This window comes from Paramisgurnus dabryanus, chromosome 18 (genome assembly GCF_030506205.2).
Source record: "Paramisgurnus dabryanus chromosome 18, PD_genome_1.1, whole genome shotgun sequence".
NCBI classification, from domain to species: domain Eukaryota; kingdom Metazoa; phylum Chordata; class Actinopteri; order Cypriniformes; family Cobitidae; genus Paramisgurnus; species Paramisgurnus dabryanus.
The window spans coordinates 31924237-31951607 of NC_133354.1; the positions used below are offsets into that span (position 1 = coordinate 31924237).

Here is a 27371-nt window from a genome sequence, read left to right on the forward strand (position 1 = left end):
TTAGGCAATATACTTACATTACCCAACATTTACATAATCTATAATTTCCAAAATATCCATCCTATATGTAATCAAGTGAAGGATCAATGAAGACATCCTCTACAATCATTTGAGCCAAATACAGTAGTTTTTATTTTTCAGATATAATTGTAACATAGCTATACTTTCTATAATGTAACTGAATGAAAACATAAAATTTAGTGCACACATTACATTACAGTAATTTGGATCAAGCCTGTCTTGAGGATTTGGCCGTAGATTTTCGTTCACCTCTTTGACCTCTCTGTGGGTGCCTATGCCCACCTTTCTGACGTATCCCTTGTCCAAAAGATCTTCTTATTCCTTGCTGTCTGTCCTGCTTCATGTTGAAATAAATGGCCAGTGTTTCACCCCCACTTTTACAGTAAACTATATCTACTGTAATGACCAACTTTGGTTACCACTATGTAAAATCAATTTGCAATAAAGAGTATTTTATCATGTGTGGTTACACATAATTTATATGTTCGTACAAACACAGGTTTTATTTCTGTAGTTCTCAAAATCCATATACTGTATATTGCTGAATTGAAAATATATAGGTTTACCAAATGGTTCAGTGATTAACCATTAAGATCAGTTGGATTTAGTGCTGGTCAAATGTATTTACACAAATGAGATGAGAAGCATATCAAAAGTATTGAGAGCATTGCATTGTGAAAGACAGTTACTTCATATGAAAGGTATTTCTTTGATGACACAATGATTAAGTGTTGTGAAAAAGTGAATGTATAATTTTGTGTGTTGTACTAAGTCAATTGAACATGTGATTAAATGTTTGAAAAAACTGACTATTTGATGATCTGCCTTGAGTTTTGTACTAACAGTTTTTAAGTTTTACCACATACTTGTGAAAATAGTACCAAAGCGAATAAAAAAAACTGTAAATACTGGCAAACACACATTTTATTTCTGTAAGTCTCAATATCCATATACTGTATATTGCTAAAAATTATATTATATAGGTTTACAAAACGGTTCAGTGAGTAACCATTAAGATCAGTTGGATTAAGTGTTGGTCAAATGTGTTTACGCAAATCAGATGAGAAGCATATAAAAAGTATTGTGAGCATTGCACTGTGAAAGACAATTACTTCATTTGAAGGGTATTTTTCTTTGATGACACCCTGATTAGGTGTTGTGAAAAGTGAATGTATAATTTTGTGTGTTGTCCTTAGTCAATTGAACATGTGATTCCATGTTTTAAAAAAACAGACTTTTTGATGATCTGCTTTGAGTTTTGTACTAACAATTGTGAGGTTTTACCACATACTTGCGATAATAATACCAAAGCGAATAAAAAAACGAATTACTAACTCTCTCTTGCTGACTTTCTCTCTCAGGTTTACTGTTTCCATTGGATACTTTGCTTTATCTCTAAACACATCCAATCTTCATGGGAACATCTATGTAAATAGTCTGTTATCAGCAGTAGTGGAAGTTCCTGCTCTCATCATGGCCTGGCTGATGTTTCGCTGCTGGCCGAGGCGTTTGTGCTTGTTTTCTACCCTTTTATTAGGAGGACTCGTTCTTCTTATTATACACTTCATACCAGAAGGTGAGACCAGAAATTGCTTTAAAAGGCATTCTTTTGATAACACCTCTATATATTAGATCTGCTCTTTCTATTTCTGTGTTTACAGTTGTTTACAGATGCTAAGACACATTTCTCAATACTTAGGTCACTTTTGCTAAACTCTTCACAAAGTTCTCCTAACCAACTTTCAGCATGGCAAAGCAGTTCATTTCACATTCAAAATGCACTACAACAGTAGTTATATAGGACCACCATTCGTCAAACTAATGATTTATGACCCCCTTGACAGGTCGTGTTCTGACAGGTCGTGTTTTATGACCCCTTGACAGATGGCGTTTTATGACCCCTTGACAGATGGTGTTTTGACAGGTCGTGTTTTATGACCCTTGACAGATGTTTTTTTGACAGTTTGTGTTTTATGACCCCTTGACAGATGGTGTTTTGACAGTTTGTGTTTTATGACCCCCTTGACAGATGGTGTCTTGACAGGTCGTGTTTTATGACCCCTTGACAGATGGCGTTTTATGACCCCTTGACAGATGGTGTTTTGACAGGTCGTGTTTTATGACCCTTGACAGATGGTGTTTTGACAGTTTGTGTTTGATGACCCCTTGACAGATGGTGTTTTGACAGATTGTGTTTTATGACTCCCTTGACACATGGTGTTTTGACAGGTCGTGTTTGACAGTTGCCGCCAGCATCTCTCTCCCCCTCCATCCCTCCCTCATTTCTAGCCCGTGCGCGTCTCACCACTGAGTGTCTCACAGCGGGTGCGTGTTGTAAACGAGTAAAGATTTCTAAAACTCAATGTTGGTAAAATAATTCACCATTACACTGACAAAAAGTAAATGTTTATTTTAGATTTAGACAAATCATGAACAAGGCTCTGATTAAAACTTTTGGTTGTAACATCACAAGTTATTTAATTAAATATTCCGTATACGTGTATAGTTTAAGCAATGACCTAAGCCATAACCTTCAGCGCCGTCAATACTACAATCTTTAGACAAAAGTCTAAACTAAATAAAATTTTAAACGGTTCATGAGGTCCGTGAATCTTTTCATGACCTGCTCTATAGTTTCACGCATATTAAAGAGCACTCTCCAGCGGTGCCTGACAAAGCGCCGGGTGAGCGTTCATATCTGCCATTATAAAATAAACTTAATAAATGTAATTCTGTCCACTATGGCAAAATAGGAGTTTATTTTAGATTTAGGGGATTCTTTAACCAAGTCTCTGATTAAGACGTGTATACGTGCACCGATGGTGACAGAGAACTTATATCTAACGTTAATAAACTTTTAAATGTTTTTAAGATGTCTTCACCCCATTTTAGGGGTTTATTTTTAATTAAAGGCTTCTTAAAACATGTGTGAATATGTGTATATTATACAAAGAGTCTTATATTGTCTGCTCTGACAAAAATAAAGTATTATTTTAGATTTTAGGTGAATTGAATGCATGTATCTTATAAATACAACTTGATAATACGTTTGTTTTGTCAAGAGACTTCTTTAAAGTCACACAAGAATAAAATATTTTAGTTGTAACTGGTTAAACTTAAATCTGCTATTATCTATTTAACTATAAGCTATATTTTTCTGATCAGCTCAAACAGAAGCTGCTCTGTGAGCGTCTGGGTGTTTGAGATAATTCACAGCAGGGGGCTGATTAAACTAGTGTCTTTTAAAACCGCTGTGGTAATGTGTAATATGGTCACTCTGTCAAAACAAAGCATTTGCTTGTAACAAATTATTTAATGAAATATTCAGCATGGGTATAGCAATGAACTGTGCCAAAACCACCGGGGGCCGCCAATTACACATTCTTTAGACTAAAGGCTATTTATTTTAAACTAAATAAAAGTTTAATCTTTTCAGGTATAGTATTCTGATCACACCATTAGATCGCGCTCCGGCGTTTACAATAGAGAACATACGCGGATGCGTGTTCATATCTACCGTTAAGAAACTTTTAAACGATTAAAAACATTTTCATATCATCTTCTGGGGTTTGTTTTAAATTAATGACATCTTAAAACCAACTGTGAATATGTGTTTATTACACAATAAATGTAATTCTGTCCGCTCTGACAAAATAAGGGTTACTTTTAGATTTAGGGAATTCTTTAATCAAGTCTCTGATTAAAACACATGAATGCGCGAACCACCGTTGCCAGAGAACGTACGCTGATGCGCTCTTATGACGTTAAGAACCTTTTAAACGTTTAAGACATTTCAGTCCCTCTACTGGTTTGAATTCATTAATGTCATCTAATATCCAAGTGTGTACATGTGTATTTACGATAAATGTAACACGGTACGCATTGTCAAAATAAAAGGTTTCTTGAACATGTTATTCCAGTGTGTGTTTCTAGTCTTGCGAGTGCTCGTCATATTTATTGATGTGAAAAAAAAAGTTTGTTGTTTTGTGCGGTCGGGTTCTGGACGGACGGTTTTTATGAGTCTCTCCGCACCATACGTTATCACCCAGCGGCCCTAGTGTGTCTGGACAGCGGTGGTGTTCAGTGGACCGTACTGTTTCTAAAACTCTGTGTTGGTAAAATAAGTGTAATTCAGTCCCCATTGACAATAACTAAAAGGTTTACTTTAGATTTTAGTTAGTGCACCAGAGCCTATTTTAGGGGAGACACTGCAGGATCTAAAAGTTTGTAACAGTACAAAATTATTTAATGAAATATTCAGTACGTTTACATTTAAGCAATGAATTGTACCAAAACCACCCTAGGTCGACAATTCTTTAGACTAAAGTCTATTTATTTTAAACTAAATAAAAGCTGATTCGCTTCACGATATCTGTGAAGCTTTTCAAGCAGAGGGTTCTGTTCAAACCATTAAAGATCGGGGGTTCCGGCGTTCACAATAGAACATACGCGGATGCGTGCACATATCGGCCATTAAGAAACTTTTAAACGATTAAAGACATTTTCATCTCATATTCTGGGTCTATTTTAATCTAATGACACCTTAAAACCAACTGTGAATAAATGTATTTATTGATGAATTTACAAAATCTCAGACATAAGTTGACACTAACAATAAAAAACTATGAACAACTTATCGAAAGACAAACGTATGAAGACTAACTAAGTTTGAAAAACAAAATGTTTATTTAAGAAAATACACAAGTAAGAAACATCTGATGAATTTACAAAATCTCAGACATAAGTTGACACTAACAAATAAAAACTATGAACAACTTATCGAAAGACAAACGTATGAAGACTGCCTAAGTTTGAAAAGCAAAATGTTTGTTTAAGAAAATACACACCTAACACCATCTGATGAATTTACATAAGCTCACACATAAGTTGACACTAGTGCAGAAATCTATTTACAATGTATGAAAAAGGCTAATATATGAATGCAGCCTAAGTTTGAAAAGAAAAGTTTGTTTCAGAAAAATACGCGAAACTAGGAACATCAGTAACAAACCATAGGTAAAATATTATTTCATGTTTGCTTATTATGCACTGATAGATGTTAACCTAAGTTGAACCTAACCCCTCAGGCAAACCAAGGGTCTGCTCCACTTCATAAAAATCCTGTCATTGCTCCTGTCAATGGGGGTTTTGTGCTGTAAGTCGTAAAGCTAAAGACGCTGATTGACCTTAAAAACTAATCTAACCTAATATCAGGTTAGGATGTTCGAATAGTATATTTTTATTTTTTAAATAAGTGTTAAGGTTTACCTATTTAATATGTGTACATGATTTTACTGTTATGTAGAGGTCCATCCTATCTGGTGTTGTTGATATAGATAGTTTAATAGAAGCACACAATCATGTTTAACAAAACCACACACACACACACACACACACACACACACACATGCACACACCTTGCAAAGACACGGGCTCATAAACACGCACACACATAAACAGACTGGATGCACACACACACACACACAGACACGAGCGCGACTCGGTGCTGCTCATGTGACATTAGATATAATCTTACTCATACACACCTAGATGTTTAATTATGGATTGTGTATCAGAACATTTGGATGTTAAAAAAAAAAAAAATTAAGATCGAATAGATTTTGTCATAAAAGTCACATGGCCATTAAACCCCATGTTTAAATCAGAGGCGTTCTAAAACTAGAAATGCGGACAGAATTGCATTTGTTGTATAATAAACACTTAGAGGTTGGGATCCACAGCGGACACAAAACCAGTAAATGGGGTCAAAATGTCTTAAACATTAAAAAGTTTGTTTTTAAAACCATAGATATGTGAGTGCTTGTGTTTATTGCTCTATGCAATAACATGTTTTAATCATTATCTTATGAGTATGGGATAATGATATGCCTAAAATAACTTTTATATAACCAGAGCGCTCAGAATTACATTTATTGTGTAATAAACACATATTCACAGTTGGTTTTAAGGTGTCATTAGATTAAAATAGACCCAGAATATGAGATGAAAATGTCTTTAATCGTTTAAAAGTTTCTTAATGGCCGATATGTGCAGGCATCCGCGTATGTTCTATTGTAAATGCCGGAGCCCCGATCTTTAATGGTTTGAACAGAACCCTCTGCTTGAAAAGCTTCACAGATATCGTGAAGCGAATCAGCTTTTATTTAGTTTAAAATAAATAGACTTTAGTCTAAAGAATTGTCGACCTAGGGTGGTTTTGGTACAATTCATTGCTTAAATGTAAACGTAATGAATATTTCATTAAATAATTTTGTACTGTTACAAACTTTTAGATCCTGCAGTGTCTCCCCTAAAATAGGCTCTGGTGCTCTAACTAAAATCTAAAGTAAACCTTTTAGTTATTGTCAATGGGGACTGAATTACACTTATTTTACCAACACAGAGTTTTAGAAACAGTACGGTCCACTGAACACCACCGCTGTTCAGACACACTAGGGCCGCTGGGTGTTAACGTATGGTGCGGAGAGACTCATTAAAACTGTCCGTCCAGAACCCGACCGCACAAAACAACAAACTTTTTTTTTCACATCAATAAATATGACGAGCACTCGCAAGACTAGAAACACACACTGGAATACCATGTTCAAGAAATCTTTTTTTTTGACAATGCGTACCGTGTTACATTTATCGTAAATACACATGTACACACTTGGATATTAGATGACATTAATGAATTCAAACCAGTAGAGGGACTGAAATGTCTTAAACGTTTAAAAGGTTCTTAACGTCATAAGAGCGCATCAGCGTACGTTCTCTGGCAACGGTGGTTCGCGCATTCATGTGTTTTAATCAGAGACTTGATTAAAGAATTCCCTAAATTTCAAATTAACCCTTATTTTGTCAGAGCGAACAGAATTACATTTATTGTGTAATAAACACATATTCACAGTTGGTTTTAAGATGTCATTAATTTAAAACAAACCCCAGAAGATGATATGAAAATGTCTTTAATCGTTTAAAAGTTTCTTAACGGTAGATATGAACACGCATCCGCGTATGTTCTCTATTGTAAACGCCGGAGCGCGATCTAATGGTGTGATCAGAGTACTATGCCTGAAAAGATTAAACTTTTATTTAGTTTAAAATAAATAGCCTTTAGTCTAAAGAATGTGTTATTGGCGGCCCCCGGTGGTTTTGGCACAGTTCATTGCTATACCCCTGCTGAATATTTCATTAAATAATTTGTTACAAGCAAATGCTTTGTTTTGACAGAGTGACCATATTACACATTACCACAGCGGTTTTAAAAGACACTAGTTTAATCAGCCCCCTGCTGTGAATTATCTCAAACACCCAGACGCTCACAGAGCAGCTTCTGTTTGAGCTGATCAGAAAAATATAGCTTATAGTTAAATAGATAATAGCAGATTTAAGTTTAGCCAGTTGCAACTAAAATATTTTATTCTTGTGTGACTTTCAAGAAGTCTCTTGACAAAACAAACGTATTATCAAGTTGTATTTATAAGATACACGCATTCAATTCACCTAAAATCTAAAATAATACCTTATTTTTGTCAGAGCAGACAATGTAAGACTCTTTGTATAATATACACATTTTCACACATGTTTTAAGAAGCCTTTAATTAAAAATAAACCCCTAAAATGGGGTGAAGACGTCTTAAAAACATTTAAAAGTTTATTAACGTCAGATATAAGTTCTCTGTCACCATCGGTGCACGTATACACATGTCTTAATCAGAGACTTGGTTAAAGAATCCCCTAAATCTAAAATAAACTCCTATTTTGCCATAGTGGACAGAATTACATTGATTAAGTTTATTTTAAAATGGCAAATATGAACGCTCACCCGGCGCTTTGTCAGGCACCGCTGGAGAGTGCTCTTTAATATGCGTGAAACTATAGAGCAGGTCATGAAAAGATTCACGGACCTCATGAACCGTTTAAAATTTTATTTAGTTTAGACTTTCGTCTAAAGATTGTAGTATTGACGGCACCGAAGGTTATGGCTTAGGTCATTGCATAAACTATACACGTATACGGAATATTTAATTAAATAACTTGTGATGTTACAACCAAAAGTTTTAATCAGAGCCTTGTTCATGATTTGTCTAAATCTAAAATAAACATTTACTTTTTGTCAGTGTAATGGTGAATTATTTTACCAACATTGAGTTTTAGAAATCTTTACTCGTTTACAACACGCACCCGCTGTGAGACACTCAGTGGTGAGACGCGCACGGGCTAGAAATGAGGGAGGGATGGAGGGGGAGAGAGACGCTGGCGGCAACTGTCAAACACGACCTGTCAAAACACCATGTGTCAAGGGAGTCATAAAACACAATCTGTCAAAACACCATCTGTCAAGGGGTCATAAAACACAAACTGTCAAAACACCATCTGTCAAGGGTCATAAAACACGACCTGTCAAAACACCATCTGTCAAGGGTCATAAAACACGACTTGTCAAAACACCATCTGTCAAGGGGTCATAAAACGCCATCTGTCAAGGGGTCATAAAACACGACCTGTCAGAACACGACCTGTCAAGGGGGTCATAAATCATTAGTTTGACGAATGGTGGTCCTATATAACTACTTACAACTACCAAAACACTTTATTCAGGTCTCAAATAAACTCATTATTCTAAAACACTAGCAAAGGTTGACAGCCGACAAACACACTTTGTCACCCACAAAACAATGACCTAAAAAACACTAACAACATATAGCATTATACAATGTTTCCTCTGTTTATAATTCACTGCAATATATGTTACTGGAATTAATCAGACATGATGCAGAATTCTTCAATATTTAATTTATTTTATTTTTGTGTAATTCCAAAATACAACAATTTGTATACACACCATCCACTCATACAAATGCAAATCTACTCGGTCTTCTCCATTTGGACAATTGTTTTTATAGCATTTAATTTTAACATTTAAAATATATTTCATTAAAATATTTTTTGTAGAAATGTAGCAAATTGCTGTCTTACAGTTTTTTACAGACGCTAGGACACATTTCTCAATACTTGGTTCACTTTTGCAAAACTCTTCACACAGTGAGCACAACAGAAATCTATGTGGATAAACTGATGATCAATTATAATTGCTTTGGCACAAAATGCATGCTTACATATTGTTTTCAAAACTGTTGAACTTATGTTCAGAACAATAACATAATACACAACTGAATAAGACAGCAATTTGCTACATTTCTACAGTAATATTTTAATGAAATATATTTTAAATCTTAAAAATAAATGCTATAAAAACAATTGGCCAAATGGAGAAGACATAGTAGATTAGCATTACTATTGTATCTGTATCAGTGGACGGTTTGTATACAAATTCTTGTATTTTGGAATTACTTGGTGTAAAAAATGACATAAAATATTGACAAATTCTGCATCATGTCTGATTCATTCCACACTGTAAAACCCAATAAGTTAACTCAACTTAAACCGTTTGAGGAAACCGACTGCCTTGAACCGTTTAAGTTTTAAAACTTATACATATAAGTACTGTAAACTGTAAATTATAAGTGCATATGACTAACATGTTTGAGTTCCCTTTACTCAAATATATTAAGTTTGCTTAAGTTCATACCACTCAAATGGTTTTAGTACACTTGATAAATTTTATTAAGTTCATACAGCTATATAGCTACTCAAATGGTTTGAGGAAACCGATTGCCTTAAATGGTTTAAGTTGACTTAACTCAAATGAATAAGTTGCCACAACTATATAGCTACTCAAATGGTTTGGGGAAACTGATTCCCTTAAATGGTTTAAGTTGACTTAACTCAAATGAATAAGTTGACACAACTATATAGCTACTCAAATGGTTTGGGGAAACCGATTGCCTTAAATGGTTTAAGTTGACTTAACTCAAATGAATAAGTTGACACAACTATATAGCTACTCAAATGGTTTGAGGAAACCGATTGCCTTAAATGGTTTAAGTTGACTTAACTCAAATGAATAAGTTGACACAACTACATAGCTACTCAAATGGTTTTGGGAAACCGATTCCCTTAAATGGTTTAAGTTGACTTAACTCAAATGAATAAGTTAACACAACTATATATAGCTACTCAAATGGTTTGAGGAAACCGATTGCCTTAAATGGTTTGTTGATTTAACTCAAATTAATTAAGTTACATAAGATCAGAAAAACATTAGTATAAAAAATAATGACAGATAAGGGTAAAATTATTAGTTTATTGAACAATCATTTATTTTACAAACATTGCTTTAGACATAAAAAAAGTGTGCTGTTCCTTCCAGATTCACATTAAAACTAATATTAGACTTACACATTCCTTATAAAATATATTAAGTATTCCTTTATGACTTTAATAGACTGTCCAAACAGGAATATTTAAAAACTAAATCAGTGTACTGTTCCTTAATTCAAACGACCTTTAAACATTTTTAAGATATAACTATTCCCATGAAATTTCCAAATTACACAGTGTCACATTTGTCTACGCCAAGCAGTGAGAAAACACAAATATAATATTTTCACTGACAAAACTGTGGTGTACTCACAGCATGATGAGTAAATAAATAGGTCCACTTGTTGTAACATTTCTTTAGTTTGTAACGGTTGGTAGATGAAAGTCAGTCAGCCTTCTCAATGGTAAAGACGCGTTCATACTTGTGAGAAAACACAAAAATATGAATAAATGTTCCACTAACAGAACTGTGGTATACTAACAACATAATAAACAAATGTGGTACCTTTAAAGTTTTTGTGTGTGAATGATGGTTGGTCGAGAACAGTCAGCCAGTCTCAATTTCTCACAATTTCTCACTTACAGAACTGTGGTGTACTCACAACATAATAAATGAATGAATAAATATGGTAACATTACCTTTAAAAGGTCTTGAATGACTGTTTGGTTAAGAACAGACAGACAGACATTCAGTTAATGTTAGTCCTTACTGAGAGAGAAACACACAAATATGAATAAACTTTTCACTTACATAACTGTGGTGTACTCACAACAAAATACAACCCCAAATCAGAAAAAGTTGGGACACTGTAGAAATTGTAAAAGTAAAAAAGAGTAAAAACGGAATGGAATAATTTACAAATCTCAAAAACGTATATTTTATTCACAATAGAATATAGATAACCTATCAAATGTAGAAAGTTAGACATTTTAAAATGTCATGCCAAATATTGGCTCATTTTGGATTTCATGAGAGCTACACATTCCAAAAAAAGTTGGGACAGGTAACAATAAGAGGCCGGAATTGTTAAATGTACATATAAGAAACAGCTGGAGGAGGACCAATGTTAAGGAATAGGAATGTTGTCCCATTTTTGTCTAAAACAGGCTTCTAGTTGCTCAACTGTTTTAGGTCGTCTTTGTCGCATCTTCCTCTTTATGATGCACCAAATATTTTCTGTGGGTGACAGATCTGGACTGCAGGCTGGCCATTTCAGTACTCAGATCCTTCTTCTACGCAGTCTTGACGTTGTAATTGATGCAGGATGTGGTCTGGCATTGTCATGTTGGAAAATGCAAGGTCTTCCCTGAAAGAGACGACGTCTGAATGGGAGCATATGTTGCTCTAAAACTTGGATAAACCTTTCAGCATTGATGGTGCCTTTCCAGATGTGTAAGCTGCCCATGCCACACGCACCCATGCAACCCCAAACCATCAGAGATGCAGGTTTCTGAAATGAGCGCTAATAACAACTTGGGATGTCCTTGTCCTCTTTAGTCTGGATGAAATGGCGTCCCAGTTTTCCAAAAAGAACTTCAAATTTTGATTCGTCTGACCACAAAACAGTTTTCCATTTTGCCAAAGTCCATTTTAAATGAGCCTTGGCCCAGAGAAAACGCCTGTGCTTCTGGGTCCTATTGGGATTGTTAGTTTTCTTATTATTATTATTTTCTATTATTCTTCTTCTTCCGCCATTGCGTCTATGGCAGCCCATAGAACCGTACGTAGGAAAGTTATGAAATTTGGCACACTCAAAGAGGACATTCCAAATAGTCAACACACCATATTTGGAGTGTCTATGTCAAACCCAATAGCGCCACCAACAGTCCAAATTTTCACTTACATTTTTGGTTATAACTGCTGACCCGTACGTCATAGAAACGCAATTCTTGTTTCTTCTGATTCCTTGGCTCATGCCGATTCGATTGCACCATATGACGTCATTTCGGTTATGCTATTTATTTTGATATTTTGAATTGTTTGTAAAATATTTTTATATAGTTATGGTCTATTCGCCGATCCGTTTCCGTATACCGCGTCATAACATTTTACGTAGAGCGCGAACAAACGGATTTGAGGCTGTATCTTTGCCAAAGTAGTTTTGATGGCAGTCATGACATGAGGGTGCGTGCACAGTTGTCACAGTGCCACATAGTGTTCACGAGATTTGAAAAATTGCTATTTTTGCTTATATCTAATGCTAGCTTGATATTAAAATTATGGATTTGTGGCTATATCTTCGCAAAAGTTTTGCACATTGAGTGTGCATTGCCAGTGGTTCAGTGGTTAGTGTAGGTTGTCTACAAATCGGAAGGTTGGTGGTTCAAACCCCAGCTCCACTTGACCAAGTGTTGAGGTGTCCATGAGTGAGACATCTAACCCCAACTGTTATATGTCATGAACTGAGGGTGCATGGAACGGTTTGTCACAAGGCCACCTAGTGGTCACGAGATTTGAAAAGTGACTGTTTTTGTTTTTATACTGCAAAATTGAGTCTAAAATCATGAAATTGCTATTGTTAGATTCCTTGAGGCATGCAGAGTCAAACGATACCAAAATGTTTTCGGATGGCCATTTTCAATTACAAAGCATACCAACTTTTTCAAACTCCTCCTACAGCGTTCATTTGATTGGCTTGGATTTGGTACACACAATCTAGACTCTAGACAAAAAGTCATAAAAAGATTTTGATAGACCAATCAGTTATTGTATAGCGCATCAACAAATATTATGGCGAGCACGCCGGAATGGATTTGAGGCTATATCTTTGCAAAAGTTTTGCATATTAATGTGCGTATTTCCAGTGGTTAAGTGGTTAGTGTAGGTTGTCTATAAATCGGAAGGTTGGTGGTTCAAACCCCAGCTCCACCTGACCAAGTGTTGAGGTATCATTGAGAACCCCAACTGCTCCCGATGAGCTGGATGGCTCTCGCATGGCTGACAGTGTATGAATAGGTGAATGTTTCCTTGTAAATGTCATGTACTGAGGGTGCATGAAATGTTTTGTCACAGAGCCACCTATTTCATCAGCATTTTTTTGAAAGCCCTTGTAAACTTTTCAGTGCCCCCTAGTGGTTAAGAGTTTTGAGGCTTTATCTCCAGATCGCTTTATTGTGTGTACACCATATTTGGTGGGTGTCATCACAATTATGACCTGAGGCACCATCTATTGTTTTGGTGCAGTGCCCCCAGTGGTCAAGTCATTTGAGGCTATATCTCAACATTGCTTAATCATATGTATATAAAATTTGGTGGGTGTCATCACAATCATGACCCGCGGCACCATCTATTGTTTCGGTGCAGCGCCACCAAGATAAAGAAGATTTGAAAAATTGCAATTTTTGCCTTAATCTACTGAAAACTTCATTACTGACAGTCATTATTGATACTTCATTCTGTGCCCTTTTTGGCTTGACCCCTGCATCGCTGCTTTGCAGCTATATTGTTTAGATATGGCTTATTTTTTGACCTATAGAGTTTTAGCTGGCAACGGCGAATGACACGGTGGATAGTGTTCACCGACAATGTTTTCTGGAAGTATTCCAGAGCCCATGTTATGATTTCCATTACAATAGCATTCCTGTATGTGATGCAGTGCCGTCTAAGAGCCCGAAGATCACGGGCATCCAGTATGGTTTTCTGGCCTTGACCCTTACGCACAGAGATTTTTCCAGATTCTCTGAATCTTTGGATGATATTATGCACTGTAGATGATGATAACTTCAAACTCTTTGCAATTTTTCTCTGAGAAACTCTGAAAATTTTTTTCGTCACAGCATTGGGGGAATTGGTGATTCTCTGCCCATCTTGACTTCTGACAGACACTGCCACTCTGACAGGCTTTTTTATACCCTATCATGTTGCCAATTGACCTAATAAGTTGCAAATTAGTCCTTACGCTGTTCCTTATTTGTACATTTAACTTTTACGGCCTCTTATTGCTACCTGTCCCAACTTTTGTTGGAATGTGTAGCTCTCATGAAATCCAAAATGAGCCAATATTTGGCACGACATTTCAAAATGTCTCACTTTCAACATTTGATATGTTATTTATACTCTATTGCAAATAAAATATAAGTTTATGAGATTTGTAAATTATTCCATTCCTTTTTTACTCACAATTTTTACAGTGTCCCAACTTTTTCTGATTTGGGGTTGTAATTGAAGGAATAAACGTGGTAACGTTACCTTTAAAAGGTCTTGAAGACAGACAGGCAGTCAGTTAACGTTAGTCCTTACTGAGAGAGAAAACATAATATATTAATAAATTTTTCACTTACAGAACTGTGGTGTACTCACAAAATAATAAATTAATGAATAAATGTGGTAAAGTTACCTTTAAAAGATCTTGAGTGACTGTTTGGTCGAGAACAGACAGACAGACAGTCAGTTAACATTAGTCTTTACTGAGATACATGAATTAATTTTCCACTTAACGTTACAGAACTGTGGTGTACTCAATGCACATTAATCTGCTAATAAAAATGAGTCTAAGGCAATATTGCTGTGTCAATGTCCTGTTGTCTCGTCGTATCCCCTACGAAAAGTAACCATGGTTTTACTATAGTTAAAACCAAATAAACGATGATTACTGTAGTAAAACCATGGTTACCACAAAATAACCATGGTTTTGACAACTATGGTTTGCAAAAACCAAAGTTACACTATGGTTACTTTAGTAAAACCATGGTTTTGCTCATAGTAATCAATACACCAAAAAAACATGGTTACTACACTTTTACCACAAAAAAACATGGTTAATTTGCATAAGGGATGTGCAACATTACACAAATTACTGTAACCGAGTCAGTATTAAAATGAAGAGTCACGACAAACAACACGTTTTTAAAGTTTAAAGATGCTTTAAAGGGAAACTTTACCCATTTGCATTAAGCTTTGTACCGTTAGAACCCCAGTCATGTTTTTGAATGGTCGTGCATCATTCCCTCAGTTTCTCCTGAGACGGGAGAAATACTGATTTCAGTGAGGCACTTCCTTCTTTCAATGATGTAAAAATCGTAATTTTGTGTCATTGAAAGAAGGAAATCCTGTATCTCTGTTCAGTGTGAAAGACTACAGACACTCATTCCTCATTTTTCCAAGGTGGGGGCTATGGGTGGGACCCACTCACACTACAGACCTATTACATATCAGTGGGTGGGACTTAAGAAAATATACGAACACAGACGGAAAAAAACGATCAGCCGCCATCTTTATGCTAAGCTAAGCTAAACAGAAGTTGTGGAGCGAGCCAGAATTCATGTTACAATAACAGTGGAAGTTAATCAGTATGATATAGAAGAGGGTGATTTTGCAAGCGTGATGCTCTAATCCGCTGTTCATTGCACCTTTATGAGCCACAATACTGCAAAGAGCTGAGGCAGATGTAGGAACAGAAGCCCGAGGAGTAGGCCGGAGCCTGTGCTTCAGCTGAGTAGAGGTGCCCGGGGAAGACGCAGCAACCATCGGCCTCTACTGCGTAGAGAAGCTTGGACAGACTACTGCCTGTATCTCGGTGCCTGTGCTTGCTTTATTACATTTCTGCATCAGATAAGGATATGGACATTTGTTTGGTGAAGGTTTCTAGGTAAGAGAGGAACTTTGCGCGCGTTTGGACATGTTTATTTCACGGACGTGTTTCGGTTTACGAGCAGACGCGCTGCGGAGTATATAAGCTTGGACGGACTCGCGCTGTTTGCTTTCGGTTTAACATTTCTGGATCAGATAAGGATATGAACGTTTGTTTTGCGAATGTTTCTGGTTGCGTGCTTATTTCAAAGACGTGTTTCGGTTTACGAGCACAAGCTCCAAGAGCTGAGGCTGCGCATCTGTGGAGATATTATGCAGGGGACGCGTTTGTGTGGAGGATGCAGGGATAAACGGACGTCTGACTAAAGTGAGTGTTTCTATTTTCTTTGTTATACTAACGTGGCATTTATATACACAATAGCATATCTGAGCGGTGTTTTATATGTCTATATTGTGAGAGCAGTGAGGCCAATAATAACACAAATGTAATTACAGTAAACAAGAGACAAAAAGAAAATTGGTAAAACTAAATAAACATTTAAAATGCATACCCTTTTTTAAATACTTGAAAAGACATTTGTACTGCGGATCTGAAACCGCACGTTACTGTTTGAATAAGACTTTGCTACACACCAGGCCAGAGTGTTATTGTGTATACCACAATGTAACATCACGTTTAAAAGTAAGTCATGATTGGTGTCTGTCAGACACAGTGGTGATGGCTATTTTCTTGTTGATGTTTTACTAACGTGGCATTTATGTACATAATAGCATGTCTGAGCCGTGTTCCGATTAATGGGAGTGGCTTGCAGAGCTGTGCATTGTGGTGCATAGTGGGAGTTGTAGTTTTTCATACAAATGTGCTCTAAAGTCACGTTCTGTCTTTTCTCGGTCAAATAGACACAAAATTCTAAATTTATGTTACATTTTGACTACAAATATGACCCACTTTCCATAAAGATTAATGCTCTTATCGGTGAAATGGCCCTTTAAAGAGGATGAGGGAGTCTGGAGGCAATATTGCTGTGTCAATGTCCCGTTGTTTTGTCGTATGTCCAACATTACACAAATTACTGTAACCGAGTCAGTATTAAAATGAAGACTCATGACAAAAACGACGTGTTTTTAAAGTTTAAAGATGCTTTAAAGAGGAAGGAGTCTGAGAAAATATTGCTGTGTCAATGTCGTGTTTTCTTGTGGTAACATTACACAAATTACCTTAACCGAGACAGTATTAAAATGAAGAGTCACGACAAACAACATGTTTTTAAAGTTTAAAGATGCTTTAAAGAGGAAGGAGGCTGAGGAAATATTGCTGTGTCAATGTCGTGTTCTCTCATGGTAACATTACACAATACATTGTATTTTTTGCTGTAAATTAAATTTATTACACTGCATGATCATCTTGTGTGTGCACAGGAAGTGTCCCTGTAAACTGAAAAGCTTAAAAAACATCCTGAATGGTAATTTTTCATGAATTAAAGACTGCCAACAGGTTTTTGTGACATTGGGGGTAGGGACTTGGGTAGGTTAGGGGAATGTTTGTACAGTATAAAATGCATGGTGTATGGAAATGTCCCCGTAAACCGCGTGCGGGCGTGTGTGCATGAGTGTGTGTGTGTGTGTGTGTGTGTGTGTGTGTGTGTGTGTGTGTGTGTGTGTGTGTGTGTGTGTGTGTTGGTCTATGTGGTTTACGAGGACATGAATAGTGTATAATGACATGTTTATTATGATATAAACGTGGTTTACGGGGACACAGAGAGTGTCCCCATAAACTGAAACGCTAAAAAACATACTAAATGGTAGTTTTTCATAGATTAAAGACTGGCAACAGGTTTTTGTGACATTGGGGTTAGGGATTGGGGTAGGTAAGGGGAATAGAATATAACAGTTTGGACAGTATAAAATGCATTGCGTCTATGGAGATGTCCCCGTAAACCACATTCACCAACATGTGTGTGTGTGTGTGTGTGTGTGTGTGTGTGCGTGCGTGCGTGCGTGCGTGCGTGCGTGTGTGTGTATGTATGCATATACAGGTGCTGGTCATATAATTAGAAGTTTATTTATTTCACAAATTCCATTCAAAAAGTGAAACTTGTATATTATGTTCATTTATTACACACAGACTGATATATTTATTGGAGGGCCGACTGCAAACCCATTGATGTGGACAAAAGGGAACAGTTTTAAACCTCACAAATTGGCAGACATAGTTTTCTAAAACTTCAAATTAGTACAATAGTGACTACATTATGACAAAATGTTTTTTTTAAATAATAAAAATGTTAATGCATTTTTATGACTCAGATTTGTTAATCTTGTCTCCCTGCTCCCCTCCTAAAACATTTTTTATATTTGTCTGCTAAAATACTTATTTAACTTCACAATAAGTACTATTAATGTCTTTTAGCATAATTTTTACGTGATGATCATGGGGTGCTACCGCTTATATTTGTTAGCAGTTCAATAGTTGCAAAGAAAAAAACTACTGTACCTATTAGAGATGAAACTGTCCTCCACTTGAAGCTCTCAACAGATTGGAAATTCTGCAACATTTTGCTGCTTCTTCTTGAAGAGTTTTTTTTGCGTGCTCTTTTTCCTTTTCTCCTCCACCTGGCTGCTTTCTCTTCATCCTCACTGATTAGCATGTTTTACTTTTATTTCTGACGTTTTAATTTATCCAACAGGCCTGGTTGAATCTCGTACTGCACTCTGGTATTAGCCAAGTATAAGGATTAGAATGAAAATGCAGATCTACCCGTCTAAAGATGTTTTTGATCTTGGCACAACCTTTTCTCAACTTTGATCGGGTGTTTTGTCTCCTTTCAACTAACAGATATGAATTCTGTTTCCATTTCGTTGGTGATGTTGGGAAAGTTTGGCATGTCAGCAGCCTTTTCAATCGCCTTCCCTGCAAGTGCCGAGCTTTACCCCACCGTTCTGAGGAGCTCTGCATTAGGAGTCTGCTCAATGGTATCCAGAGTCGGCTCCATTACTGCACCATACTTCATCTACTTAGGTAAACTACTCAAACTAATATCCTTAATATTCTCCAATCTGCTAAAGGAGATGTAAGTAGGAATCCAACAGATAAAAATCATAATTTGTATTTTCCACACTTATCTCATCATTTACACCTCAAACTTTCCAGCCCAGTGTACAACATCTCGCCCTCACGTTGTTCTAAACCTGTATGAGTTTATTTATTTGCAGACCGGGCTCTAGCCTCATTTTTCCCACTGGTCACACTGTTGCGACTTACTTTCTCAGTTGGTGGCACCAACTTGGTCTTGCACAAACGCAATCTTTTTATAGTAGTTATACTGACCTTGCATTCTGATGAGTCATTCTGTTAATTTGTATATGCTGTTTTTGCTCTTATGTAAAGATTGCCAGTGAGTGAAACTTGATATTTGCTTAATATTTTAATCTGAACATTGTTTCCAACATGCATACTGTACATTTATACAAGTTGGGTTAACTTAAAAAAAAATACTTGAATTATGAATTACTGTGAAAGGCTGGCAGGATCATGTCACATTCGGTTAATTGTTTACTATGATACTTAGTAAGACAGCTATTTCGAGAAATGTCTGTGTATTTGTCTGTTTAAGCCTAAAAGATGCAAACTCTTTTAAGCTCTATTTGCAATTGGTGGAAAGCGCTTTGCTTTTGCATATTTCTGTGGTAAAAGTGTAGTTACCGTGGTGTATTGATTACTATTAGCAAAACCATGGTTTTACTACAGTAACCATGTTTTTTTTTACGGTAATAAAACCATGGTTCATTTTCATAAGTGCTGCAGTTTCAAGTTCAAGGCTTCAGTTCAGTCCAACACAGTGAATCTAATCATCATAGCATAAAAAGATCACTTCAAGAATAAAAATGTTGTTGAGTTTTATTGTAAAAACAGTATAAACAAAAAAAAGGCCTTTATAGACCTTTTGCGTGTTTGCAAACAGAGATGACGTTTTTTTGTGGGCGGAGCCCAACTGGTGGCAGAAAGTGAATGCTTCTCAATAGCTGTGTGAAGTGTTTTAGCATTAAACTGTGATTTTTAAGGATCCGGTGTTCTGTAGAAGTCTGTTTCCCCTATATTTCTCTTACAGTTTTTTACGATTGGTTACACACAAAATCTTTTCATGTCACACGATTTTCAAAACCTCTCACTCAAAGTGCAAAACTACATGCCAAATCTTCAAAACCATAAGCTATTTCTCAGCCTTTGACTCAGTTTTCAATTGCATAAAACACTTTTTTCAAAACACTACACACAATTCTCTACCTAAAACACAAAGATCTATGAGGAAGTCACTTGCTTTCCTTTTCCAAACACAACCAATCAAAATGCTACACTCATTCACCAGGTCACACAGACACACTCCTCACATGTGCAAACACTAAATGCTTTACTGATCACTAACCAATCACTGCTTTACTTTACAGTAGTATAGATATGCCTATAAATAGGTCAAAGGTCACTGTTTTGTCAATCTGCACCCCCCCTGCCAATTCCTGGAACAGGACCCCACACACAATTTACTGTATTCTACTGTAAAGAATATACTTTTGGTTTACATGTTTATAGTTTTGTTGTATGCTAATGTATACAACAGTAATATTTGGACTAATAAATATTTTCTGTTTCTACATTGCATTGGGGTCTCCGGTGTACTTTTTACCCCTCTCGGCAGATTACTTTCACTGTAGAACATTGTATTGAAATGTAGATATAAGCCCATGAAAGACCAAAGAGCTTTAGATTTAGAACAGCAGTGTTTACATGGTATATCCAAAAATGTATTATTTTGAAAGAAGTGTTTGCCATTTGATGCAAATGCTTCATTTTGACACGTGTTTGTGGCATTTTGAATGCAGTGTTGCATTTTGAAGGAGATATGTGCTATTTTGCATTTTGTGTGTGCAGTTTTGAGAATTGTGTTTAGAGTTTTGAAAAAAGGAGACTTAGTTTTGAAAACGTGTGTAAGCAATTGGTAAAAACTGTAAGTGTAATGTTTCTTATAACGTTTTCACCAAGTTACGTTTATTTTTTAAATAAATTAAAAGTTTTAATGGCTTGGCCACTGATATGCTTGCATGTATGTAATGTATATGTATTGTTCTTTATTGGTAAATCAATTATTTTTACAGTATGAATCTCTGAAGTACTTATAAGAGCAATACTATCATGTATTCTGTATAATATCATTTATTAAACATGTAATCAATTCCTGTTTTCAATTTCTTCCTTATATTTTTATCCTACGTGTTTGATCTAAAACTATTATGTTTACATACAAATTAATTTGTATAGGCCTGTTTATATATTATTAACACTTTACATCGTGTGTGTGTGTGTGTGTGTGTGTGTGTGTGTGTGTGTGTGTGTGTGTGCGTGCGTGCGTGTGTGTGTGTGTGTGTGTGTGTGTGTGTGTGTGTGTGTGTGTGTGTGTGTGTGTGTGTGTGTGTGTGTGTGTGTGTACCTGGTAATTATCACGTTGTGGGGACCAATTGTCCCCACAAAGATATGAATACCAGTGTTTTTGTGACCTCGTGGGGACATTTTGATGTCCCCATTAGGAAACAAGCTTATAAATCAAACAGAATGATGTTTCTGAAAATCTAAGGTAGTAGAAAGTTTTCTGTGATGGTTGGGGTTAGGGAATGGGGTAGGTAAGGGGAATAGAATATACAGTTTGTACAGTATAAAATGCATTACGTCCCCACAAAACATGGAAACCAGAATGTGTGTGTGTGTGTGTGTGTGTGTGTGTGTGTGTGTGTGTGTGTGTGTGTGTGTGTGTGTGTGTGTGTGTGTGTGTGTGTGTGTGTGCTATGTTTATATATTTATTAGTAAACATCATAATTTAGAACAAACAGGAAGAAGACATAGGCTAAGATATATGGTAAAAAGAAGTAATAGAAAATGAAAAAAAAATACGAAAACTTTAATAAATGGTAATATTATTGATATTATGAACTAATTAAAATCTTTAATCTTTCTTAATAAATTATAAACGTAACGTGATGAAAACGCTATAAGAAACACATAGAGGGATCAGACTTCGACAGAACACCGGATATCTTCTCTAATTATTTTCTATTCAAATAATTAAAAGATTTTCAGATGATTTCATCACTCCAGTCTGTCCGGTTGAGGGCTTTTATTGCAACCATAAACACCTACGTTTATCTTCAAATGGTGTCTTCGACGACGATATACTATAAAAATGAAGGTCATCTATTTTGGCATTCCTATTCTGACACTCAACAGCACAACAAAACATTTTCTGGTGAGTTATATTGTTCGTTTCACTCGTGTCTCATTCATTTCCACTGTTTTTCTGCCACCACATGCGCGCGTGACGTAACTGTGACGTCGACTCGCAAAAGGTCTATAGCCTTAGCATAGTCCACTGAAAGACAAACACTAAACACACTATACACACCAGCCTACAATTAAATCATATATTTTTCTTCCCTATCTCAGTCTCCCTGATTGCACCTGTACCTTCACCTTCGTGATCTCTTGCAGGTCCTTCCTCTGTCTATTTCATTTCTCTCATCTCTGTATTTCTCTGTATTCTCTGTATTTTTAAATAATCTGCAATAGACCATTTATCATCTATCAACCTGAACTCACTGACTTCTATAGACGGTTTTATCGGATGCATGTGAGGTGACCCGATTAAGCATCTGAGCAGAACTTAACTTCTGGTCTCTGTTTGTTTAATGGCTTGCTACTGAGTTGCTGCTGAACTACCTTGTCGAAAATGACCAGTGTTGGGCAAGTTACTTCCAAAGTGTAATACATTATATATTACAAATTACTGTCATTTGAAAGTAATTAGTTACATTACAATATTACTGACTCTGAACTGTAATGAGTTACACTACTTTTGCGTTACTTTTGAGTTACTTTCATCAAAATAACAGAATTATGACTAGGCATTATAAAATGTTAAAATGTAGTTTATTGATGCTTATAAATCTAGAAGTTATGTGTTGGCCCTCGAGCTTTGAATAGGCACAGTGAAGACTTATGGCAAAAAACATTAACAATGACTGTCAGAATCATAAACATAGACAAATGATCTGGTAAAAGTCTGGTAAATGATGGTACACATACCAAACACAATAAAGCTATAGCCCACTATAATGCAACCTATAGACTAATAACATGGCAAGACACGCAACCTCTTTTCATTTCTATTCTTTAATTCACTTTTAATTCAGATTCACAGCACAAACCTGGCATGCACTGGGTTGACACAACTTGGCCTCAAGGAATACAGCTCATTTCAGTACAATATAAGGATTACATGTAGGCTAACATATAAAACACAGACAAACAGAGGAACACTGCTTTTTGCCAAACAATGCATATAGGCTCCCATACAAAGGCTGGTAAAAACTTTAACCAGTGATGTTTAAATGTACTATTTAAATAACCACGTTTAAGTCTACATTAATGTTATGTTGTAGTTTAGGTTGCTGTTTGTAATAAAACTGTAGTGAGCATAGGAATAGCCTAGCAATCTATTATGTATATGGACTGTAGCAATAGCAACGTTAGCTTACCTTGTCATTGCTGGTGTGGTGAAATTAATTTTACTGGCAAGATTTCTAAAAGTCAAGCAGCATGGGAGACCGAAACTTTCTGTTGCTTTTACTTAGTGCTCTTATTCGCAGAATTTTGCGTGTGCGGCGCTACCGGACCTGATTGCGACCACTTTAATCAATGCTTATACAGCCGCGGACTTCCCAGATTCGGCTCTTTAAGAAACGCGTCAAATACGAAATTAAAGTAAAAATGAACATGCTGCATACAGCACCTGGAAACAGACATACGCTGCGTCCCAAACCGCCTACTTCCATACTATATAGAAGGCAAAGATTACGAGAAGTAGTGCTTTTCACCTACTATATAGTATGGAAGTATGCTGTTTGGGACGCAGCCATTACTATTTTACCCGCAGCTTTTTCCTGTGTGGATGCTGGTCGCGCGCATTGGTCAAAAAATAAATAAAAAAATAATAACACGTCTATTTTTGAAATGCATTGTTGTAACGCGCTCGTTACTAAGACTGTAACGAGTAAAATATTACCAAAATTTTATTAGTAATGCGTTATATTACTGCGTTACAGCAAAAACTAATATATTACTGTAATCAGGGCCAGATTAACACTTTGTTATACCCTGGGCAACAATATTCAAGGGCCCCATCATCACGACCCCAGGATCACCATAATAAGGTCATATACAGAATATATTACTGTATTATACAGTACATATACTCAATACTTCAAATTCTAACTGTCATCAGGTGTATTTTGATTTACAAATATTTAAATGCTCATACAAATGCACTACTATGTCCCCTATCAAAGACATTCACTCACATATGATGCTATGAAAACAAAACACATCAGCATCTGTATAATCTCCGGGCTGTAAACGTAAGCTGGCGGTGTAGAAAAGTCCTGGCTGACTTAGCTGAGTTGCCCTCGTCGTTGACGGAAGCTCACTTAACAGAACTTTTTAATAAATACACATTTAAGATGACCATGGATAAACTCTAATTTGCATAGTCATTGATATAAAAAGCTTTTTTGTTGCATATACAAGCATTGTCTAAAAATGAAAATAGGCTTTTACTTAATTATTATTACATCATTCATTCATTCATTCAGGCCCTTTGCGTCGAGAACGACGATTGGTGAGGCGCTTCAGTCTTCTACTGTTGAGGAAGTCTAAATACTGCAGGTGAGATCTTGAGGCACCAGATCTTATAGAGGAGCGCCACAATACTCGGTCAGCGGCAAGGTTTTCCCAGTTATCACTTGATAGACCGAACGACCGAAGGTCACGCTTCAGGACATCCTTAAAACGGAGCTTCGGGCGCCCGACTGGGCGTGGGGCATCAGCAATTTCGCCATGCAGGATTGCTTTTGGTAACCGGTTTTCATCCATCCGGTAGATGTGGCCAGCCCAATGTAAGCGGCGTGTGCGCAGCATAGTGTAGAGGTCTGTGCACTTGGTTGTAGAAAGGATAGCCGAGTTTGGAACGTGATCCTTCCAGGTTATGCCGGTAATTGAGCGCAGGGAACGAAAGTGGAAGGTGTTCAGACGATGTTCGTGTCTGCGGTAGGTGGCCCACGTTTCACTGCCGTACAAGAGAGTGCTGAGTATACAGGCCTCGTAAACTTGAATTTTTAGGCGGAGAGACAGCGAGTTGTTCTTCCATACTCTCTCGCTGAGCCTGCCGAAGGTTGTTGATGCTTTCCCAATACGGATGTCCAATTCACAGTCTAGTCTGTTGAAGGTGTCGACTGTGGAACCCAGATAGGTGAACTTTGAGACGTTTGTCAGTACACAGTTATTGATGGTGATTGTGGGTGAAAGCGTAGCAGGTTGAGCAAAGACCACTGTTTTTCCCAGACTGATGTTCAGTCCAAACTCCTCGCATGCTGCAGCAAAGGAGGAGCACAAAACCTGCAGCTCAGTCTCAGAGTTGGCAATGAAGACGGCATTGTCTGCATATAGGAGTTCCCGGATATGGACTCGGTTGATCTTTGTTTTGGCGCGTAGTCTTGCCAGGTTGAAGAGATTGCCAGAGCTGCGTGTGTGAAGTAGCACTCCAGATGGAACAGGGAAAGCTCGGCGCAGGACAGCGGAAAAGAATATGCCGAAGAGAGTTGGAGCTAGTATGCAGCCTTGCTTTACACCACAGAGAACTGGAAATTCCTTGGAGCGAGAGCCTTCAAACTGTATTGTTGCCTTCATGCTAACATGAAATTCTTGTATGATTTTCAAGAGTTTAGGAGGACAACCCAGTTGGCAAAGGATGGTAAAGAGCCCAGACCTGCTGACGCAGTCAAAGATCGACAAAGACTGCGTACAAGGGCCGGCCTTGCTCAATGCATTTCTCTTGGATTTGTCGAACTGAGAAAATCATGTCTGTGGTTGAACGACCAGGACGAAACCCGCATTGACTCTCCGGGAGTATCCTGTTTGCAATGACCTGTATGCGTGGGAGGATAAGGCGGGCTAAGACCTTGCCGGGCTGGGAGAGAAGAGCTATGCCGCGGTAATTGTTGCAGTCACAGCGATCCCCTTTGTTCTTATACAGAGTAACTATGTTAGCGTTACGTAATTCATCTGGGATGGTCCCTTCATTCCAGCAGATTGAAAAGAGGTGATGGAGTTCCACGGCAAGTGTGTTGCCACCGCTTGAAAAGATTTCCGGTGGAAGCCCATCCACACCAGGGGCTTTGTTATTCTTCAGGAGGCTGATGGTGTTTATGACCTCATTAAGAGTGAAGTTTTTGTCAAGCTCGGGCATGGTTGGGAGTAGGGGAACAGCAGATACTATAGCAGCTTCGCACGCTATTACAGGCTCAGCATACAGTGCGCTGTAATGTTCCACCCAGCGATTTAACTGGTCGTCGAGGTTTGTAAGTATTTCACCCGTTGAAGATCGTAGAGGGGAAGATTTCTTCACAGGAGGACCTAGAGCTTGCTTTAGCCCCTGGTACATTCCTCCAATATTACCAGTAGCAGAGCAATGTTCTACACGCCTGCAGATGTTTTCCCAGTAGAGGTGTTTTGCCTTCCGTGTTAGACGCTGCACCTCTGAGCGGATCTGCTTCCAGTGAGCGATGGTACGAGAGGAGGAGTCTTGTTTGACAGCCAGTCGTGCCGCGCGTTTTTCCGCAAGAGAAGGAAGGAGAATATCTGCATGACACCTAAACCAGTCTGGATGTTTTTGGGTGCATCTGCCGAAGCTGGAAAGAGCGCAATCCCTAACTATGTTGCGAAAGCGCAGCCAAGCCAATGTAGCATCCTGATTAAGGGCGGATGAAGCAAAATTGGCTTGTAACGAAGCCTGAAACTTTTGGCAGTTTTCCTTCGACTTGGTTGCAAGAGTGTAGAGCGTTGGAGACGGTTTAGGACGAGACAGATGGATTCTTTTGGGTTTGAGTTTAATCTTGCAGCGCACAAGTGAGTGATCTGTGTCACAGTCAGCTGAGTGCATGGACCTGACATGAGTAAGGTCCTGAAGGTGGCTTTTGTGGATGATTACATGGTCAAGTTGATGCCAGCGTTTAGAGCGTGGATGTTGCCATGTTATCTTGGACCATGTTGAGCCTTCAAAAAAAGATGATGGAATGCACAGCTGGTGTGAAGCACAAAACTCAAGGTGGCGCTGTCCATTGTCGTTCATTGAGCCCACACCATGTGGACCCAGCACGTCTGGCCATGCATTGGAGTCGCTGCCCACACGAGCATTGAAATCACCAAGGATAACTATGTGGTGGTCGCGCCTAATGTTGGAAAGAGTTTCACTCAGTAAGAGATAGAAAGCATCTTTGTGATCATCTGGCGAAGTTTGGGTCGGGGCGTAGGTAGAAAGTAATGTCACTGGGCCGGAGGTGGTATAAAGTCGCAGTGATGACAACCCGGGAGAGATGGAGATGGGAGTTTCAGTGAAACAAAGCAGCTTATTTCGGATGGCAAAACCCACTCCATGCTCTGGTTTTTGGTTTTCGGGATAGCCATTCCAGTAAAACGTGTAGTTTGCCTCACGAA

At 37.5% G+C, this 27371-nt stretch overlaps 1 protein-coding gene across 1 annotated transcript in view; it reads left to right on the plus strand.

The window, feature by feature from the left end:
• Positions 1–27371, plus strand: part of LOC135776752 (organic cation/carnitine transporter 2-like) — a 147758-nt gene that overhangs the window by 113185 nt on the left and 7202 nt on the right. The window contains exons 7-8 of the mRNA XM_065287654.1: positions 1383–1597; positions 18615–18797. Coding sequence (XP_065143726.1) covers positions 1383–1597; positions 18615–18797 — 398 coding nt within the window. The remainder of the gene's footprint in view (positions 1–1382; positions 1598–18614; positions 18798–27371) is intronic.